Source organism: Eucalyptus grandis, chromosome 11 (assembly GCF_016545825.1).
Source record: "Eucalyptus grandis isolate ANBG69807.140 chromosome 11, ASM1654582v1, whole genome shotgun sequence".
In the NCBI taxonomy this organism is placed as follows: domain Eukaryota; kingdom Viridiplantae; phylum Streptophyta; class Magnoliopsida; order Myrtales; family Myrtaceae; genus Eucalyptus; species Eucalyptus grandis.
In genome coordinates, this window is record NC_052622.1 from 40,907,836 (window position 1) to 40,925,079 (window position 17,244).

At 37.8% G+C, this 17,244-nt stretch overlaps 1 protein-coding gene across 1 annotated transcript; it reads right to left on the reverse strand.

Annotated features, from left to right (window-relative positions):
* Positions 1–282: 282 nt before the first annotated feature.
* LOC120289943 (pentatricopeptide repeat-containing protein At5g02830, chloroplastic-like) lies at positions 283–1,274 on the reverse strand. The gene is made up of 4 exons (XM_039305345.1): positions 1,111–1,274; positions 921–1,042; positions 523–610; positions 283–370 (listed from the first exon to the last, which is right to left on the reverse strand). The coding sequence occupies exons 1-4, from the start codon at positions 1,272–1,274 to the stop codon at positions 283–285; spliced, it is 462 nt and encodes a 153-aa protein (XP_039161279.1).
* Positions 1,275–17,244: the final 15,970 nt, after the last annotated feature.

Consider the following 17,244-nt stretch of genomic DNA (forward strand, 5'->3'; position numbering starts at 1 on the left):
GAGCCTTTGCCTCAGTCTGTATCTTATTGATTGAAAGCTCAAAATGCTTAAAGTGTAACTGTTTATGTCATTTAAAGAGAATATAGATCATGAATAAGAACCATTAACAAGAGTTTCCCAGCACACATGTTCAAGTAAATTTCATAGGGTAAGGCAAGTCAGTTACCTCATAAATATGCCTGGATTCGTCAGCATCACCACATAGACCACAAACATCAATTATCTTGCGGTAGACAAACATATTTGGGCCATTTGAGCTTTTCTTGCAGGCTTCATAGGCTTTCAATGCAGATACCAGATCCCTTTCTTCCCAAATTCGTGTATGATAGTGCAGAACAATATTTGTGCATGTGGAAAGATGCATGCATATCTGCAAAATGGCAGTGGCAGAAACATCAGACCAGCCAATTGAGTTATAATAGAGTTCCCCACCACGAAAATGTCACCCATCACATAGCATATTCAAGAGTTAAAGCTCGAACCTTAGAAGAGCGCTGGTATGGAATAAACTACAAAACATACCTAATGGCCAAATTCGGACTCCGTTGATCAATTAACACTCTTATTACATTAGCAGGTTTCGCTAGCTCTCTGACTGGAAATTTGAAACCTAGCAGCGAACAAAAGAAACATCAGTCGCTTGATGACAAGAGTTCAACTTGACAGAAAATTAACTACCCGAATTGCGAGTGGCAAAAGAATTTTACAAGTGCAATATCTCTGAGTCTACTCTGTTCAGTCAATCTCTTCAACCAACACTCTCTCATTCTCAATTAGTATCAGAAACTACAGCTTCCAAAATCCAATTTATCAATTCGCCTCAGTAGAGGCAAGCAATGATTTCACTATCCAAAGCTAATTCACCCCAAATCCACCTTCCAGAATTAACTAAAATGTGTCATGATGACCTAATTTATCACCTGCGAGAATCTCCATCACCTGAACCAATGACTTCGCATCGCCGCAGTCCATCAACCGCTCACACTCCTTTCCCAGCAAATCCATTGCCGCGCCGTCAACGACCTTTGCCGGTGCAATCCCCCTTCTCCACCACACGCAGCGCCTCGACGAAGCTCCACAGCCTCCCCTCCCCTGAGGCCCCGAGCCAACCCCTTCCCCACGAGCTCGACGTCCAGCTCCGCGACGAACAGCGAGACCTCGGCGCCGGAGGCGACCACCTGATCCGCCACGGTGGCGAAGTCGTCGAGGCGGGCATCGCCGGCGAGCCCGGAGGCGAGGTCCGCGAGGGCGCGGAGCTGGGGCTCGGGTCGCATCGGAGGGCGGAGAGGCGGCGGGGAGGGAGGCGGACGGTGGAGATCGAGGGAGAGGGCGTTCGGGAGAGGAGGGAGGCCTGGTGGAGCGGTGGTGGTGGTGATGGGGAGGAGGTGGAGATAGGGCGGTGGCGGTGGCGGTGGTGGAGGAGCGGAGGATGACGAGTGCTCTCATTCTAGGCCAACCGTTTTCCGGTGGTGAAGAAGTGAGCGTTTTCAGTCGTTGGAGATGCGCGCTTCCGAAACATTTTTTGGGATATTTTGGATCGAATTTGAAAGGCAGGTGTTCCTTTTTGCCACTACCCGAAGGTGATAAACTAGTAATTGTGTTAATCAAGGCTTTTGTAAGACGTTTGGTAGCTATTTTATTAAGGGTGTTTCTTTTAGGGCGCGATTGGTAATATTTACATTCTGAGTGTATTAGAAAGCAGAAATAGAAAAAAGTGTTTGTTCGAGGACGATTTTGAGCAACGCGTTTGGTAAAAACATTCGGGAAATAAAAAATGAACGAAACGCGTGTGGTAAATTTGTATAATTTTTTATTTCTTTTATTTTTTAATATTTTATTTTATTTTTTCTATTTTCTTTCTTATTTCTTTTTCTTTTTTTCTTCTTTATTCTTTTGTGGCGCCTTGGCCTCGGCCATGGCGGCTGACCTCGCTCGACCACGGCGAGGCTCGGCGGCCGGCGAGGCCGAGCCTCGCCGTAGGCTGGGCAAGGCTCGACCTCGCCTTGGGCAGGCGAGCTCAATCTCGGCCAAATCCGAGGTGAGGCCGAGGCTCGCCCGGGCCGGCGTGAGGTTAGCCTCGCCCGGCTACGGTGACGTTAGGCGAGGTCACGGCCCTAGCCGAGGCCGGTGACCACCCAAAGAAAAGAAGAAGAAAAAGAAGAAAAGAAAAAAGCAGAAAAGTGTTTAAATTTTGTTTGAAAGCAACAGCTTTTTGTTTATTGTTTACATTAGGATGTGTTTGGGAGAAAAAAAAAATTAATTTTGGAACAAAACGCACACAAACGCGTTTTGTTCCAAAACAAAAAAAAACAAAAAGTTGTTTAAAAACGAAAAAAAAGCGAAAACAAACGCGGCCAGCTACATTAGGGTCCATTTGGTACTATTTTATTTTCAAAAATAATTATTGTTCATTCTGTTTTCTAAATAATTTTGAGTTTTTAAGGCGCATGGTAACTATTCAAAATTTCGATTTTTAGGATAGAAATGCATTTAATAAGATTCTTAATTTTTAAAATTTTTAATATCTTTATTATATTTTTATTAATTTTCTCTTTTATTTTCCTTTTCTCTCTTCTCCCTCTTACTTTGTGGCCGGTTGTTGACCATTGTTATGACCAACGATCGGTTAGGCAAGATCCGACTAGGTTGGGGTGAGAGCCAACATGCTCGCCAGATGCTCGCTTGGCCATAGCGAACCTTGGCCTCGTCGAGGTTTGGGTGAGGCTAGCTTGAGTGAGGCTCGGCAAGCTTGCCGGACCTTATGCTAACCGATCCTGGCCCCATTGCAACAAAAGAAAAAAAAAAGAATTTTTTATTCTAAGAACAAGAAACTATTTTTTTTCTACTTCTTAATTCTGTTCCAAATATATTCTCAAGTACAAAAAGATAGATTTTTGTTCCTAGGAACAAAAAAATGATCAAACAGATTTTTATTCTTTTTTTGTTTTTGTTTCGGAGAGCAAAATAATAGAATTAGTTGTTAGAGTGTTACCAAACATGGCTTTAGTAATCATTATGTTCTCAAGAACAATTTTCAATTGGAAATGATTCTTTTTATTTTGTCATCAAGAATAATTTATGAGCATTTCTAGAATATAAATGCATTAGGAAGAACTCTTAAATTTGTTGTTTTCTTTTAATTTTTTACTACTTTTATTATATCTTTTTTTCTTTTCTCTTCTTCTTCCTCATTTTTTGTGGCCGATCGCTGACAACGGTGTTGGCTGTTTGGGTGAGTGCGGTGAGCTCGTCTAGCCATCGCAAGCCTCGATCTCGTAGACTAGACTAGTTGGCGAGGCCAAGCTGGCGATGGTTGGGTGAGGCTTGCCTGGCCATCGACAAGGCTCAACCTTGCTTGGATCTGTAAGACTGAGGCTTGTGGTGGCCAGGCGAGCCTCCAACAAGCTCCCCAGACCTTGTCTAGCTAGTTGTTGGCCATCGCCGGCGGCGGTGGCAGTTGGTAGTGGTTGGTGACCAATTGAGGGGAAGAAGAAGAGAGGAGAAGAGATAAGGAGAAACGAAGAAGCAAAGAGAAAAATAAGCTTAGACATGATTCTAGAATTATTTCTAGGAATAAGAATTTTCTTTTTTTGACTTCTTGATTCTATTCCAAATTTATTATTAGGAACAAAAAATGGATTTTTGTTCTAGGACCAAATAATTTACCAAACAGATTTCTGTTTCAAATCTATTTTTGGGAACAAAATAATAAAATCGATTACTATTTGGTCAGTTGCCAAATATACCCCAATTCTACTATTCGAATCATGTACATTCACACTTTTTTTTTTTTTTCTAATCGAGTCCCTATGCTTTTATTTTATCCAAGTTTGGCCGATGTTGCCATCACATAATAGCAAGGTATGATTCCAAAAGAATGATGCAAATGCCTATGCAGGCGTGTGTAGAAATTTTTACTTGATACCGATAATGTTAGAGTATGATTAAACCGGTCAAATGAGAGTAATTTTAGTCTAAATTGGCCAAATTAATTGAATTTATACTAATGTGAAAATGTTTATGACTCAACTGGTCCATTTGAAATGTTTAATATTGAATTTGTACTAATGCAATATATTTAAGACTTCTTTTATACTTTACCTCATAGTTGAGAGCGCGGAGTAAGTGAAGGCGAGAGAATGGAGAGATAGTGTAAAGATCGGTTGAATTTAAGTAAGTTGTAAATATATTTATGACCCATTAACATCCCAATTGTCTTCAAATCCATTTATGACCCATTTTTTCAATATAGCTTTTCCACTTAACATCCATATGAGTTAATAATTGAGTTTATAATTCATTTTGATAGGTTTAAGTATGACGTGAACATTCACATTAGAAATAATTTTATCCACATCATTCGACGATCACGTCTGGTGGCCATCTCGCTTGAATTTGGTATAGGACGTATCTACTTCTTTGGGTGTTTGTTGTTCATTCACTTTACCGATAGGACACCTATTTTTTTTTTTTTTTTTTTGGGTAGCACTACTACCGAGATGGCCAACCCAACTAACGATGGAGCACCAACATTGCGTTTGATCGAGTGAATGGTATATATTATGTAGAGTTGCCTAAAATGTTTAAAACGTCTATGTATCTAACTCGCAATTTCGAGTCATTATAAATCTTGCCTAAAATGTTTAGAACTGTCTTATATTCCGATATCGTCTAGTCGCAAGTCGTCACCACTCATTTTTAGGCTATCGCAGTCCCAGTTTTCCCAAGTGGTAGCCAATCCATGTCGATCGGCATAGAGCGGACTCGAAGTTCTTGAAAATCAAGCCTCGTCAACACTTCTTTGTCCTCTATTGAACCCATCCGAACTGTTTTCCTACCCGTTGTTCTATGGTTGCCGCTAGCCGATGCTCCATCCCCACTCGTTCAAGATCAGTCAATCTCAGCCGACGGACAAATCACCGACCAATTCAGATCATCAATATCGATTCGAATTGGTCATGGGATCTTAAAACATCATTTTGCAATCCTAGGGATCATCATTCATCATGGGTCAATTGACAATCAATCCCAGTGGTCTTCCTCTTGCACTTCTAGACGGTCTAGCTAGAGCCGGTGCAAGTTTAACTTACGTGATAGCAAGTCAATCCCGAATGATCGGTCATCTATCATCAATTGGTCGATTGGTCTCGATTTCAATCACTCCAAAGCATGTGGGTGACGATATGCTTTGACAGAGTTTAGGCACTATTAGTCTAAAAGTATATGATAAAAAAAAAACACAAAATCTAATCATATCTAAAAATGTATCTTTATCTTAGTATTAATTGACTCACTTTTGAGACTTTGAGAGGATAAAATGACTAAAAGAAAGATCTTCAGTCAACATTTTGAGCCAGGAGTCCAAAGTAGAGAGGACACCCTAAGATATTACCTTTTGAAAATTCTAAAGCGTGGCAAAAAAGAAAAAGAAGAAGATGTTCTCCGCAAAATTAAAATAAAAAATGGTGAAACCTCTATTATGGAAGGAAAAGGAAAAGGAAGATGCAGCTGTAATCCTGGTTCACAGCCATTGACTCAGAACAAAAGAATCTCATCTCCATATAAGTCACTCCAAGATTTTACCTTTTTGAATTATATAGATTGTCAAAAAAGTCGTTCTCCGCAAAATAAAAAAAATGGCGAAAACTTCTCTTTTAGAAGGAACAAGAAAATGCAGCTGTACACATTATCGAAATATTCCAAAATTGCTAGTACGTGGGTTTATATAATCTTTATACAAATGTGGCTATCTACTCCATTTATAAAATTAAGATTTTGGATTCGACCTTTTAATATGACATTGTTAAAGTATTGTGTACAGGATTTATTTGCTCTTTATATACCGTTTGCTGTACTTGTCCCATGCACGCAAAGCACATGAAATTAACTAACAAACAAGGGTGCATCGGTCATAAAAAGCCGACTGTCAAGATACACTTTTGGACGCCTTGCAAATGATTATCGTGACTCGCCTATTCAGTAACATGCCTATGGAAATTACATTTAACTGCCAGTTGACGGATCAATTGTATATGCCCTCATACAAGTTAGTACATAGTTCCGTTCATGTGTGCAGGCACTCAAGGGTCTAGAGTCCTATCTTTTCGAGTGCCAATGGACTCGACCAAGCAAATCGATTTAGAGATGGCTGTTGACCAACCATGAGGCCCAAGAAGCCTGCACTTTTGCATAAACGGACAAAGGCAGAAGAGTAGAATACGAGGAAGAAGCACATCGAGGCAATGCCAAGGAAGCATCATGATCTAGTTAGACTATACATCGACCAGAAATCCATGATGCAGTAACTACATACGTGTTTGAGCTGTGCCATTCGCCTGGTTGCAATTTTCGCGGTCGGTGCCGCGGTTGGCGTCATCTTCTTCTTGTTTCTGTCTCCTGTCTCTCTGAAGAACTTCACAATAGAACCAAAGATCCTCTTCTTGATGAGGCCTCTCTTAGGGGTAGCCTCCTCTGCTCTTCTCTCGAGCAGCGTGTGCTTGATCGGTCAGGGTCGGGCATGGCTGACGATCTGCTTCGCGTCGGAAATAATCGGGAAGTGTTAGAGAGACAAAACATTTTGCCAATGTGGGTGTGGGGTTGCGGGGTAGAGGAGATTCTGAGGAGGACACTACAATCGATTTAAGGCGGTTGCTCTGTTATATCCGCACGGAGATCCGGTGAAGACTGGAGCTTTTTCACTCATGGTGTCCTCGCTTTTGGATTATTTAGGGACGGTAGTGGGAAGCAAAGATGCGGGAAGCCCCACACGTCCGATAGAGTTAAAAAAGTGGGGCAGCAGCAGTGAAATCGACGATGACATAAGAAGAAAACGAGGTGAGCGGGATTGTCAGAACCTACGATTGACTGGGGGAAGGAAAAGACTTTCTGCAAAAGCATTTGCCCTTTTGTGTCTCTTTTGTATCGTAAACAGCTGGGAAATCGAAATCACAAGTGCTATGATTATCGTACGACGCATACGCTGCTTGAGTTCCAGGTGGCTTAAAAATCATCACCATGTACATTCTTTATTTCCATCTCCCCTTCGCATCCGCCAGCCAACGCAAAAGTTAAAGTTAACGAGGCGAGCGGGATTGTCAGAACTGATAATTGGTGGGGGGTAGGAAAATACTTTCTGTAAAAGTATTTGCCATTTTGTGTCTTTTTCTGTACCATTAACAACTCGGGAAATTGACGTCTCGAGTGCCATGGTTATCGTACGGCACTCGCTTGAATTCCGGGTTAAAAATCATCTCACGTACGTTCTTCATTCCCAACACCTCCTCTGCATCCGCCAGCCAACGCTTGCAGAACCGGGAAAAAGCGATTCGCATGCCCTCTCCCTTTCGCTCTCTCTCCTCTCATTTACTCTCTCCGTATCTCTCGAGAACGACCACGACGAATAAACACGTCCTCTCCCTTCGTCCTTTCTCTTCCCAGCTTTGAATCTCTGAAAACAAAAATGAAGAAGGAAAGCCACCACCATTACCTGTACATGTTTTTGAAGTTTACCCACAAAAGCAAGAAAAAAAGTTTTGATTCTTCGTCCCTTTTATTAATGAGTAACTCATTCTGTAGTCTCTCGATATTCTATTACAAAAACATTGAACCAAGTTCCCTTTTTCATTTCCTTTTTCTTTTCGGTTGCAGGTTCTTACAGTTGCAGAGTTTCTTTGTCTCCATGACCATTTCAATAGGAGGTATCTCACTAGGAGTTTTGGGACCTGTCAATTTGTATATCGTACTAGAACTAGTAAATTTAGTGTTTAAATTCGTTTTGATAATTCGGGTTTTGATTGACATTTTGAAGTAGAGAAGATTTGGTGGTGGTGGTGATACAGAGTTAATCCTCATAGTCAGAGGGGTGAGAAAACTCAAGGTCTCTTCAATGGTGATTTTGATCCAATTTCTCAATTTGGGATTAGGATTCGATAAACATGGTTAATTTAGCCCAATTCATTAATTTGTGACAAACAAATGGATCGGACGGCATTGTTTAAGCACGATCTAGCTGACTTCATTTCGCCTATAAGCCACATCCGATAGGTTTATATTAAATAATGGTCACGCTGGGTTTTTGACGTTGCAAATCGTGACGTCACTCAATTGGCGATTTTAGAAGTCAAGTTGCTTAAGTGATTGTTCGAAAAATTACGGCACTCAGTACAAACACTTGTGGCGTCTTTCCTCCTAATAAAGGAACTTGGCGATTGTGAACATTTTATTTCGCTCAGTGTAGTTGCCCATTCAAACCGTCAATTAAAATGTCTACTTACTGTCACATCATAATATTATGCAAATCAATCTTCCTTTATCTGGCATCATCTTTGTAAATTTGTCATGGGGGAGGAGAGGAAATGGGATTACCCCACTTGGCTGTGCAATGACAGTAAGGCATGCGCGTGCATGTTCAGGGATGTAAAGTGTCTGCCCCGGTCAACACTCCTGTCTCGGCCCTTTTGTTCTATCCCGAAAGTCATCAACAAGGAGATGATGGTGGTGTTGTCTTATTAGACAATTTGTATAAACTACGAATGCTTTTGCATTGAAAAAAAAGAGTGCTATATGGCTACCTTTAGGATCGAGCATCAATCCCAATTCAACTTGAGAATTGGATCAGGCTGATCGATTCCTAATTCGAAAAATTTAGAATCGATAATGATTGGTCCAATTCTTAGTTCTAGGAGCCGAATTGGACTGATGGACCAAACTAGTAGAACTATATACTATATAATGAGTATTGCTTCGTCTTGTCATATGTGGGATGTGGCTTACTAGTGGAGTTGTAACTTACCAGATAATGAGTCAATTGGGTAGGTGTGTCACTCAACTCTTGACGTGAATACCTCAATTGACAAGAAGACGTGTGGCACCGGGATGAAAACTTATGAAATTCAATCCAAACCAACATAAAGATGTATCACCATTAATACCTTATGCTTCACACCTTCATATCGGACAAAACAAGTAATTTATATACTGGGCTTTGCTAGCAAAACAGTTTTGAGTTCTTGTAGGAATGATAACTTGTTGTGAATCACAAATTCTTGAATAAATGGATCTCATAATAATTTATAATTATTTGTTATTTTGTTTTTTGTGGTTCAGAACAGATTATTATTCTCACGATAGATTGAAGGCTATCACCCAAAAAATTCTCTTATATATTGGGTGGTCATGACTCATGACGAGGAGACCTGGTTTCTATCAAGAGAACATCAATCCCCAACTCATTCTTTAGTAATTTGACAATTACATTTTTGAACTCGGATCTTTGATTGGTTGGCTTCGCATTTAGTTCGCTGACTCTTAAGATGATCAAAACGTTAACCTTAACTTCATTCCCTGTAACCATGATTTCATAGTTGAAGAAGGGTCAGGATAGTTAAACTCCTAACGGGATTAATACCAGGTGTTGGTTCAGCTGAAACAACTGATCTTTTTCAACTACGGTGCTCTCTAAAGAGGTATCAAGGAAGTAGTTAGCTCAAACCCAGACTGTAGTTTTCCTTGATCATTCACAGGACGGCTAGAACGACTATCCGGGCCTCAACCTCTCCAAAATTAGTCCACGCTTTGGTGAGGAGAATACAGAGACAACTTTTAATCTCTTCATAAAAAGAGAATGCCAGCTTTAGCTGTCTACCATCCACGCAAACCTGTGGAATCTGATGCATCAAAGTCTGGGAATTCAAAATCAAATAGAGCATTTCAAGATGCAGACCAATTAAGGATAACGGTTTAAACATAATTGGAGAAAAGACTCTAACCTTAATAGCTGTTGCATAGGCAATCACATCAGGTTGAATTTTGGCAGCACGCATCATTTTCAAGAGCTGCATCGTATGCAGAAGACATTAGTGCTGTCACTATAAGAATGTCAATCAGATCATTGTTGATTGAATAAACGGAAAATTTAGCACCGTGATATTTGATAAACATTATGATAAAAGATTGATTGGGACATCTATTGCACCCATTTAGCATTGATATGCGATGTTTAATGAAAGAGACACACGACGAGAGGTTAATGGGCTGTCAATGTTCAATACTAGTCCCTACCTAACATTTGTACCCTGCCAGCTATGTGAAAGATCATGCATCAGCACTCAGAGTATATCAGATGAAATGATTCCCTACCTGCAGTGCACCCTACATTCCCTGAGCCTCCACATAGATCAATCAATATTGACCAGCTTATGTGATTAGGCGTAAGTCCAGCTGCCTTCATTTCCTCCATCATAGCTTTTGCACGGTGGTAGTCATTTCCACAGGCTTTCATCAAGATATTATGTGTGGTGGTTGTAGGTGAAAAGGGATATCTCTTAGCAAAGCTCGTGTGATGTCTTGGATGCATTTTCTGGTGCATGACTAGAATTTTCTTTCTGGCGAACCTTTCTTACTAGGCTCTGTTTTCTGATTGCATGGTCTCCAATTGAAGTCTTTGCTACTTTCCTGTCCTTCCAAGGCTGGAAAAGACAGAAAGCCCTATCAAACTGGTATGCCTCATCACAAGCATGCAAAGAGGATGTTGTAACATTCTGAATTTGGTTTACAACCAGCCAGAAACATTTCCTCGAAGAACTGAATTGCCTGGTCTACCAGACCCGCTTTTGCACAGGCATTAATCTGTGATGACCACGTGACTGGATTAGGAGTAATGCCCGCATGAAGCATGTCATCCTTAATCTGTAGAGCCATCTGCCCAGAGTTTTGCATCGGCAAATACCTGAAAAAAATTCAATAATCCAGATATCAGATACTTTTTTGCAGAATTGAGTGGAACAAATTTCACTTTTAATGGCTGGGAACCTTGGGTGAATGCTCATAAAGGTCAGTGGGGAGGCGGCGGTGAGGGTCTCGAGCCCTCACCCCTAGGGGAGGGTCGTGGTCCTCCTTGAGATCTGGCGAGGGTTGCCGGCCCTCACCTAGCCGTGCCAAGGGCTGCTGCCCATTGGGCAGTCTCGCCCTAGATCTGAATGAAGGCTCATAAGCCCTTGCCGCCGGTCGGCCGGGTCGTCGTCTCCATTTTTTTAAATTTAGTTTTAAATTTATTTTAAATAATATTTATATTAGTTATCTACCCACATTAGTAGCAAAAAAATGTCATTTTTGCACTTATCTAGCCATATTAGCTTACAAAATGATGTCGTTTTGGTATTGTCTCGTCGGAAAATTGCCACACTAGCATTTTGACTGGATTTTTCGCCGTTGGCACTTAATTAATTCATTTTATGTCGATTTTGGCACTTAAGTGTCATTTTCGTAATTTTTGGTACTTAAGTGTCATTCTTAGTCAAGTTTTGGCACTTCAAATGTTCTTTTGTCATTATTTTGCAGTAGACAAACATATTTGGGCTGTTCAAGCTTTTCTTGAAGGCTTCATAGGCTTTGCATGCGGATGCCAGATCCCCTTTCTTCCCAAATTCGTGTATGATGGTGCATAACAATATTTGTGCATGTGGAAAGATGCATGCATATCTACAAAATGGCAACGGCAGAAACATCTGACCGGCAACTTGAGTTATAATAAAGTTCCCCACCAAGAACTAAAGCAAGAAAATGTCACCCATCACCTAGCATATTCAAGAGTTAAAGCTCGAACCTTAGAAGAGTGCTAGCATGGAATAAACTACATAACATACCTAATGCCCAAATTCGGACTTCGTTGATCAAGTAATGCTCTGATTACATCAGTGGGTTTCACTGACTCTCTGACTAGAAATATGAAACCTAATAGCGAACAAAGAAACATTAGTCTTGATGACAAGAGTTCAACTTGATAGAAAATTAACAACTCGAATCACAAGTTGCAAGAATTTTACAAGTGCAATTTGAGGGTGGCTAGTAGGAATCGCCTTGAGGGGGCTGAATAGGTGATAAAATAAAATCTTGATAGATAAATGCGAAATAAAACAAGTCAAGATCAAAGTCTGAACTAGGATCGGAATATGTTACGTGATGAAACAAATTTCTGAAATAACCTGTAAGTGTACAACAGACTTAAGTAAGATGAATTAAGGGAAGAGAAACTTGCACACAAAATTTATAATGATTCGACTTAAATTAAGATTATGTCAACTCTCCCATGTTGACAGCCTACTAGTTGAATTCTACTAGATAATTAATGAAAGGTTACAGTCAAGTTGTGGTGCTTATACTTAAGCACTTCTCTCCAAAGTTAGTGTTGCTTATATGCAAGCTGATAGGACTCACTATCTTACACCAAAGCACATACTTATAATATTGTTAACACCTCTCAAAAGATTACATAATTTAAGCTCACGAAAAATAAGTGTATATAATCGAAGTTCACTTTCTAGATTCTACGCTTCATTTTTTACTTGTTCTTTGGTCCTTGATCTCCTTAAATATTCATCCACTTCCAAAATAACCGTTGGATAGTATCTAGAGGATTGTTTTCCAATCTACCCGTTGAACACTACTCTATCAAGAAAATTAGGTAGCCGTTGAGCGATAAAAGCAGAACCCTCACTTGATTTTGATCGTTTGTACAAACAAAATCTTGATTTCCATAAGTAAACTTCTTCCTTTAGAAAGAACTTGTCTTCAGGATTCAATTGCCAATTGAGTTAACTATTGCCAATTGAGTTAATCAAATCTATCTTGGTATAAAATCCAAACCAGATCACTAGCCGTTATGTGTTTTGGGCTTATGTCACATTCTGTCAAGTTGTCTCATTCTGAACTTACCCCGTTTTGAAATTGTTATGTTCAGGATCACGTTTTGCACTTGTGTCGTTCTGAACCTATCATGTTCTGGACTTATTCCGTTTGAAGTAAATTTTACAATCTAGACGTAAGTTTGAACATAGTATAAGTAAGTTCAGCTCCAAAATAGAATCTATCTTTTGGTTCTTCCAAGTAATAATTCTTGATAATATTCTTTACATGTTCCATTATTTTCATAGTCTATTAATCAATCATTAAACAAGTTAGTAGCTTTTGATTTGTTTTGTCATCTTCAAAATATCATAATGAATTTCCTTAACAATCCTCTTTTTTTGATAATGACAAAACAATATTTGAATATGCAGATGTGTAAACACACTTTTAAAGATATTAATAAATCATGGCAATCTTAAGTAGATAAGTAGTCTCCAAATTTGAGATATTCAAAGAGTGTAATTCAAATCAAAAGATAATAAATGGAATGAGCATAACAATATATGAAAAGATAATCGCAGCTTAATAAAAAATATCAATGCATATGCATATTTATATTCTCTCCCTTTTTTTTGCCATAATCAAAAAACGATAACAATGGAAAGGATATCGCATAAAAAATATAAAATTCATCTCAAATTCACATAATATCTTCAAAAATATTTTGCATGAAACACAATTAATAGAAATATCATCCTCTACAAAATAAGTCGAATATCAAAGATACGTAATACAACTCATGTTCATAATATATATTAGCAAATATTTATTAAGAATTATGGATCCATTATTAAATTCACTTACCCTTTTTGTCATATAAAACGATAATGTAAATAAGAGATTTTTTTATGACAAAAAGTAGGGGAAATAAAAGGTGCACTAATTGGATCTTGTAGAACTTAACAGGTTCTAACATATTTACCTTTTCCTTTTTTTTTTTTATAATAATCAATATTATGATCAATTCAAAAGATTATCCCATAATTGATCAATGCCCTCCCTCAATTTGTTGCCTTTTTTGAGATGATCACGATTTGATTCTCCCCTTTCTTTTGTATTGACTTTCTCCCCTTGTCACTATTTGTGAACAACACTTATTGCGGCATTGATTTAAGGATGATCATTGTCAATCTTTGCTCGAGATATTCTTCTAATTGCACCATGATTTGTGTAGATTTGCAAATATTATTCCTTTGTAGAATTTCTTGCAATAAACTCATTTCCTTTCTAGTCTCCACAAATTTGGATCATTTTCCTTTTATTAGACAAATGAGATATGCAATCTTCATAAATAACCAAAGATCTCAACTCATCTCAATATAGTATTTAAGGAAAATATATTGCATAATAATATCTCAAAAGAAAAATTCCTGCTTTGTAAAGCAAGACAAAATCTTAAAGCATAAAATCAAATGAAATAAACTCAATTATCTCTAAGCAAGATATAAAAAACAATCACACATATTAACTCAAATCCCAACTCATCATAACATAATATTTAAGGAAAGAACATTATGCACAATAATATCTTGAAAAAGAAATTCTTACTTAGGCAAAGCATGATATAATAAAAAAGAATAAAATCCTTGAGTATTAATCAAATTAATCGAATTATTTCTAAATTGAAAGCGAGATATCAATTGATCATATTTATTCAATCAAATTCCATCGTATCAATCACCAAAAATATATCACACAATTTTTCCTCCAATTATAGAATGCAGTCATTATAAAGTTTGAATCAACCAAGGCACAAAGAGAATATATCGAATATCAAGTATAATGGGAATTTATAAAAAATTAAATTATATACCCAAACCAAATTGAGAATTTGAAAAATATACATTTCTTACAAAATTATCTTTCTTCTTTCCTTTATTCCCTGCAATAAAAATAACTCATCTTTCTTTGGCACCCGGATTTTCTTGGGTCCATGAGAATTAGTGGAGTATGCTAGCTTTTTCCAATCTTTCTTAACATGTCTCTAGACTTTAGGACATTTTTTCTTAAACCAATATGAGTCTCAAGAATTTGAACACTTAAGGGTATTTCGACCAATATGTTTGGTAAAGATCCTTTGAAAATTCTTCTTGTACGCAGTTTTAGGAGGTTTTTGTTTGAATCTCTTCTTAACTTTTGGAAAAATCTATTAAAAGATTACTTTCCTTATCAAAACCAAGTCTGTCTTATTGTAGCAAGGGACTTGTATGAAAGGATATGTTCTAAAGTTTTGAATTATTTAAAATTTGGTTGTAATATTCGAAAATTCCTTTTCTTGGACAAGTAAATCACAAGTTTCCTTTACTTACATAAAATCATTTTGCAAATTGTCGAACTTCTCTTTTTGGAATATATCATGTTGTCTCAACCTAGAATTTTTCCTTTCAGTTCAAAAATCCTTTTAAGAGTAGATTTCAGATTCAAATATCTAGTAGATTTGAGATTCAAATAGCTCATCAATATATTTATATGCTTTAGGAGAGATTTTGGGGTAATTTATCTTAAGTTTTGTTTATGATTATGATTTTAAATTTGAGTATGAGTCTGAATGTACCATCAAGCATAAATTTCCTTGCTTATCATCGTTGGATTATGATTCTGTGTCGCTCCACATCTTTGCCTTTAGAGCTTTCTTTTCCTTCTCAAATTTCCCTTTCCTTCTCTTGAATAAAGGACAATCGGGTTTTATATGACCCATTTTCCTACACTTAAAACATATTATATCTTTACCTTCATTGTCGTTTATGTTCTTATAAAATTTTCTTTTTCCGGATTTCTTTGTTTCCTTCTTCTCCTTGGAGCTTCTTATTTTTCTCACAAGGTGTTCAAATCTTTTGATTAGCAACTTCATCTCGTCATCGTCATCTTCTTCATCTTCCTCAAAATTTATCTCATCAAAATCAACGTTAGATTTTAAGGCAATTAACTTCTTACCTTCAGGATCTTCATCATATATACGTTTTGCTTCATATGATTGGAGATTCCCGATGACTTCATCGACTGACAGGGGCGTGAATCTTTGAGTCTCTTGGATTGAAGTTTTCAGGATATTCCAATCCTTTAAGAGTACTTGCAGCAATTTATTTACTTTCATTGGTGCAGAAATTGGTCTCCTTTGACATACTAGACCATTTACTATATCAGTGAATCTGCTGAACATATCACCAATTGATTCTCTAGGTTTCATTTTGAAAGATTCATATTGATTGAGCAATATGTTCACTCTTGTCTCCTTTACACGATTAGTCGTTTCATAGGTACATGCAATCTATCCCTAACTTCTTTTGCCGTTTCACAAGAAAATATACGGTCATATTCAGTAGGAGACAAGGCACAATAAAGAGAGTAGATAGCTTTTGCAGCAAGTGCTTCTCTTTTGGACATCTTTGTCTGAGGCATAAGAGTAGGGGGTTTGATTTCTTTGTCTTTGCCATTTTTGTTTGATGTAGACATAGTAGTAGGATTGATGTCATTTTTCCACAACATCTCATTCTAAGGGATCCTTGAATCTGAGGAATGCCTTCATCTTATTCTCCCAGACATTATATTCTTTCCCAACAAAGTATAGTGGCTTGGCGTTGCTCTGTCCTTCAATAAGACCTAATGCTAAAATGCTTGCCAAATAAAATCTTTAACTCAAAAATAAAAACACTTCAATAAAAACAAGTACCTTACTTTGATACTAATTGAGGGTGGCTAGCAGGAATCACCTAGAGGGGGGTGAATAAGTGATAAAATAAAATTTTGACAAATAAATGTGAAATATAACAAGTCAAATCAAAGTTTGAACAAGTATCATAATTTATTATGCGATGAAATAGACTTTTGAAATAACCTGTAATTGAACAACATACTTAAGTAAAATGAGTTAAATGAAAAGAAAATTGTACACGATATTTACAATGGTTCGACTTAGATCGAGTCTATATCCTCTCCCACGTCAACATCCTACAGGCTGGATTCCATTAGATAGTTAAAGAAAAGTTACAGTCAAGTTGTGCCGTTTCTACCCAAGCGCTTCTCCCCAAAGCTGGTGCTGCTTATACCAAAGTTGATAGGACTCATTATCTTACACCAAGGGATACACTTACAACACTATTGACACCTCTCAAAAGATTACATAATTTAAGTTCACGAAAGACAAGTGTATATGATTAAAGTTCGCTCAGACTTTGGAATTCTAGATTCTATGCTTTATCTCTTACTTTCTCGGTCCTTGGCCTCCTGAAATACTCATCAACTTCCAAACTAAGCGTTGGACAGTATCTAGAGGATTGTCTTCCAATCTATCTGTTAGACATAACTCTACCAAGAAGATTTAGTAGCTATTGAGCGATAAAAGCAGAACCCCCACTTGATTTTGATTGCCCATACAAATAAAATCTTGATTTTCATAAATAAAGTCTCTTCATTTAGAAAGAACTTGTCTTCAAGATTCCATTGTCAATTGCGTCTATCAAATCTATCTTGGCATGAAATCCAAACCAGATCACAAGCCATTATGCGTTTTAGGCTTGTGTCACATTCTATTAAGTTGTCTCGTTCTAAACTTGTTTTGTT

Excerpts from the sequence above, each read along its gene's own strand:
- LOC120289943 (XM_039305345.1), bottom strand. The coding sequence starts at position 1,274 with ATGCGACCCGAGCCCCAGCTCCGCGCCCTCGCGGACCTCGCCTCCGGG. Across the intron at positions 1,043-1,110 it reads GTCGAGCTCGTGGGGAAGGG|GGGGATTGCACCGGCAAAGG; the intron begins GTTGGCTCGGGG and ends GTGGTGGAGAAG. Across the intron at positions 371-522 it reads AGTCCGAATTTGGCCATTAG|ATATGCATGCATCTTTCCAC; the intron begins GTATGTTTTGTA and ends GCCATTTTGCAG.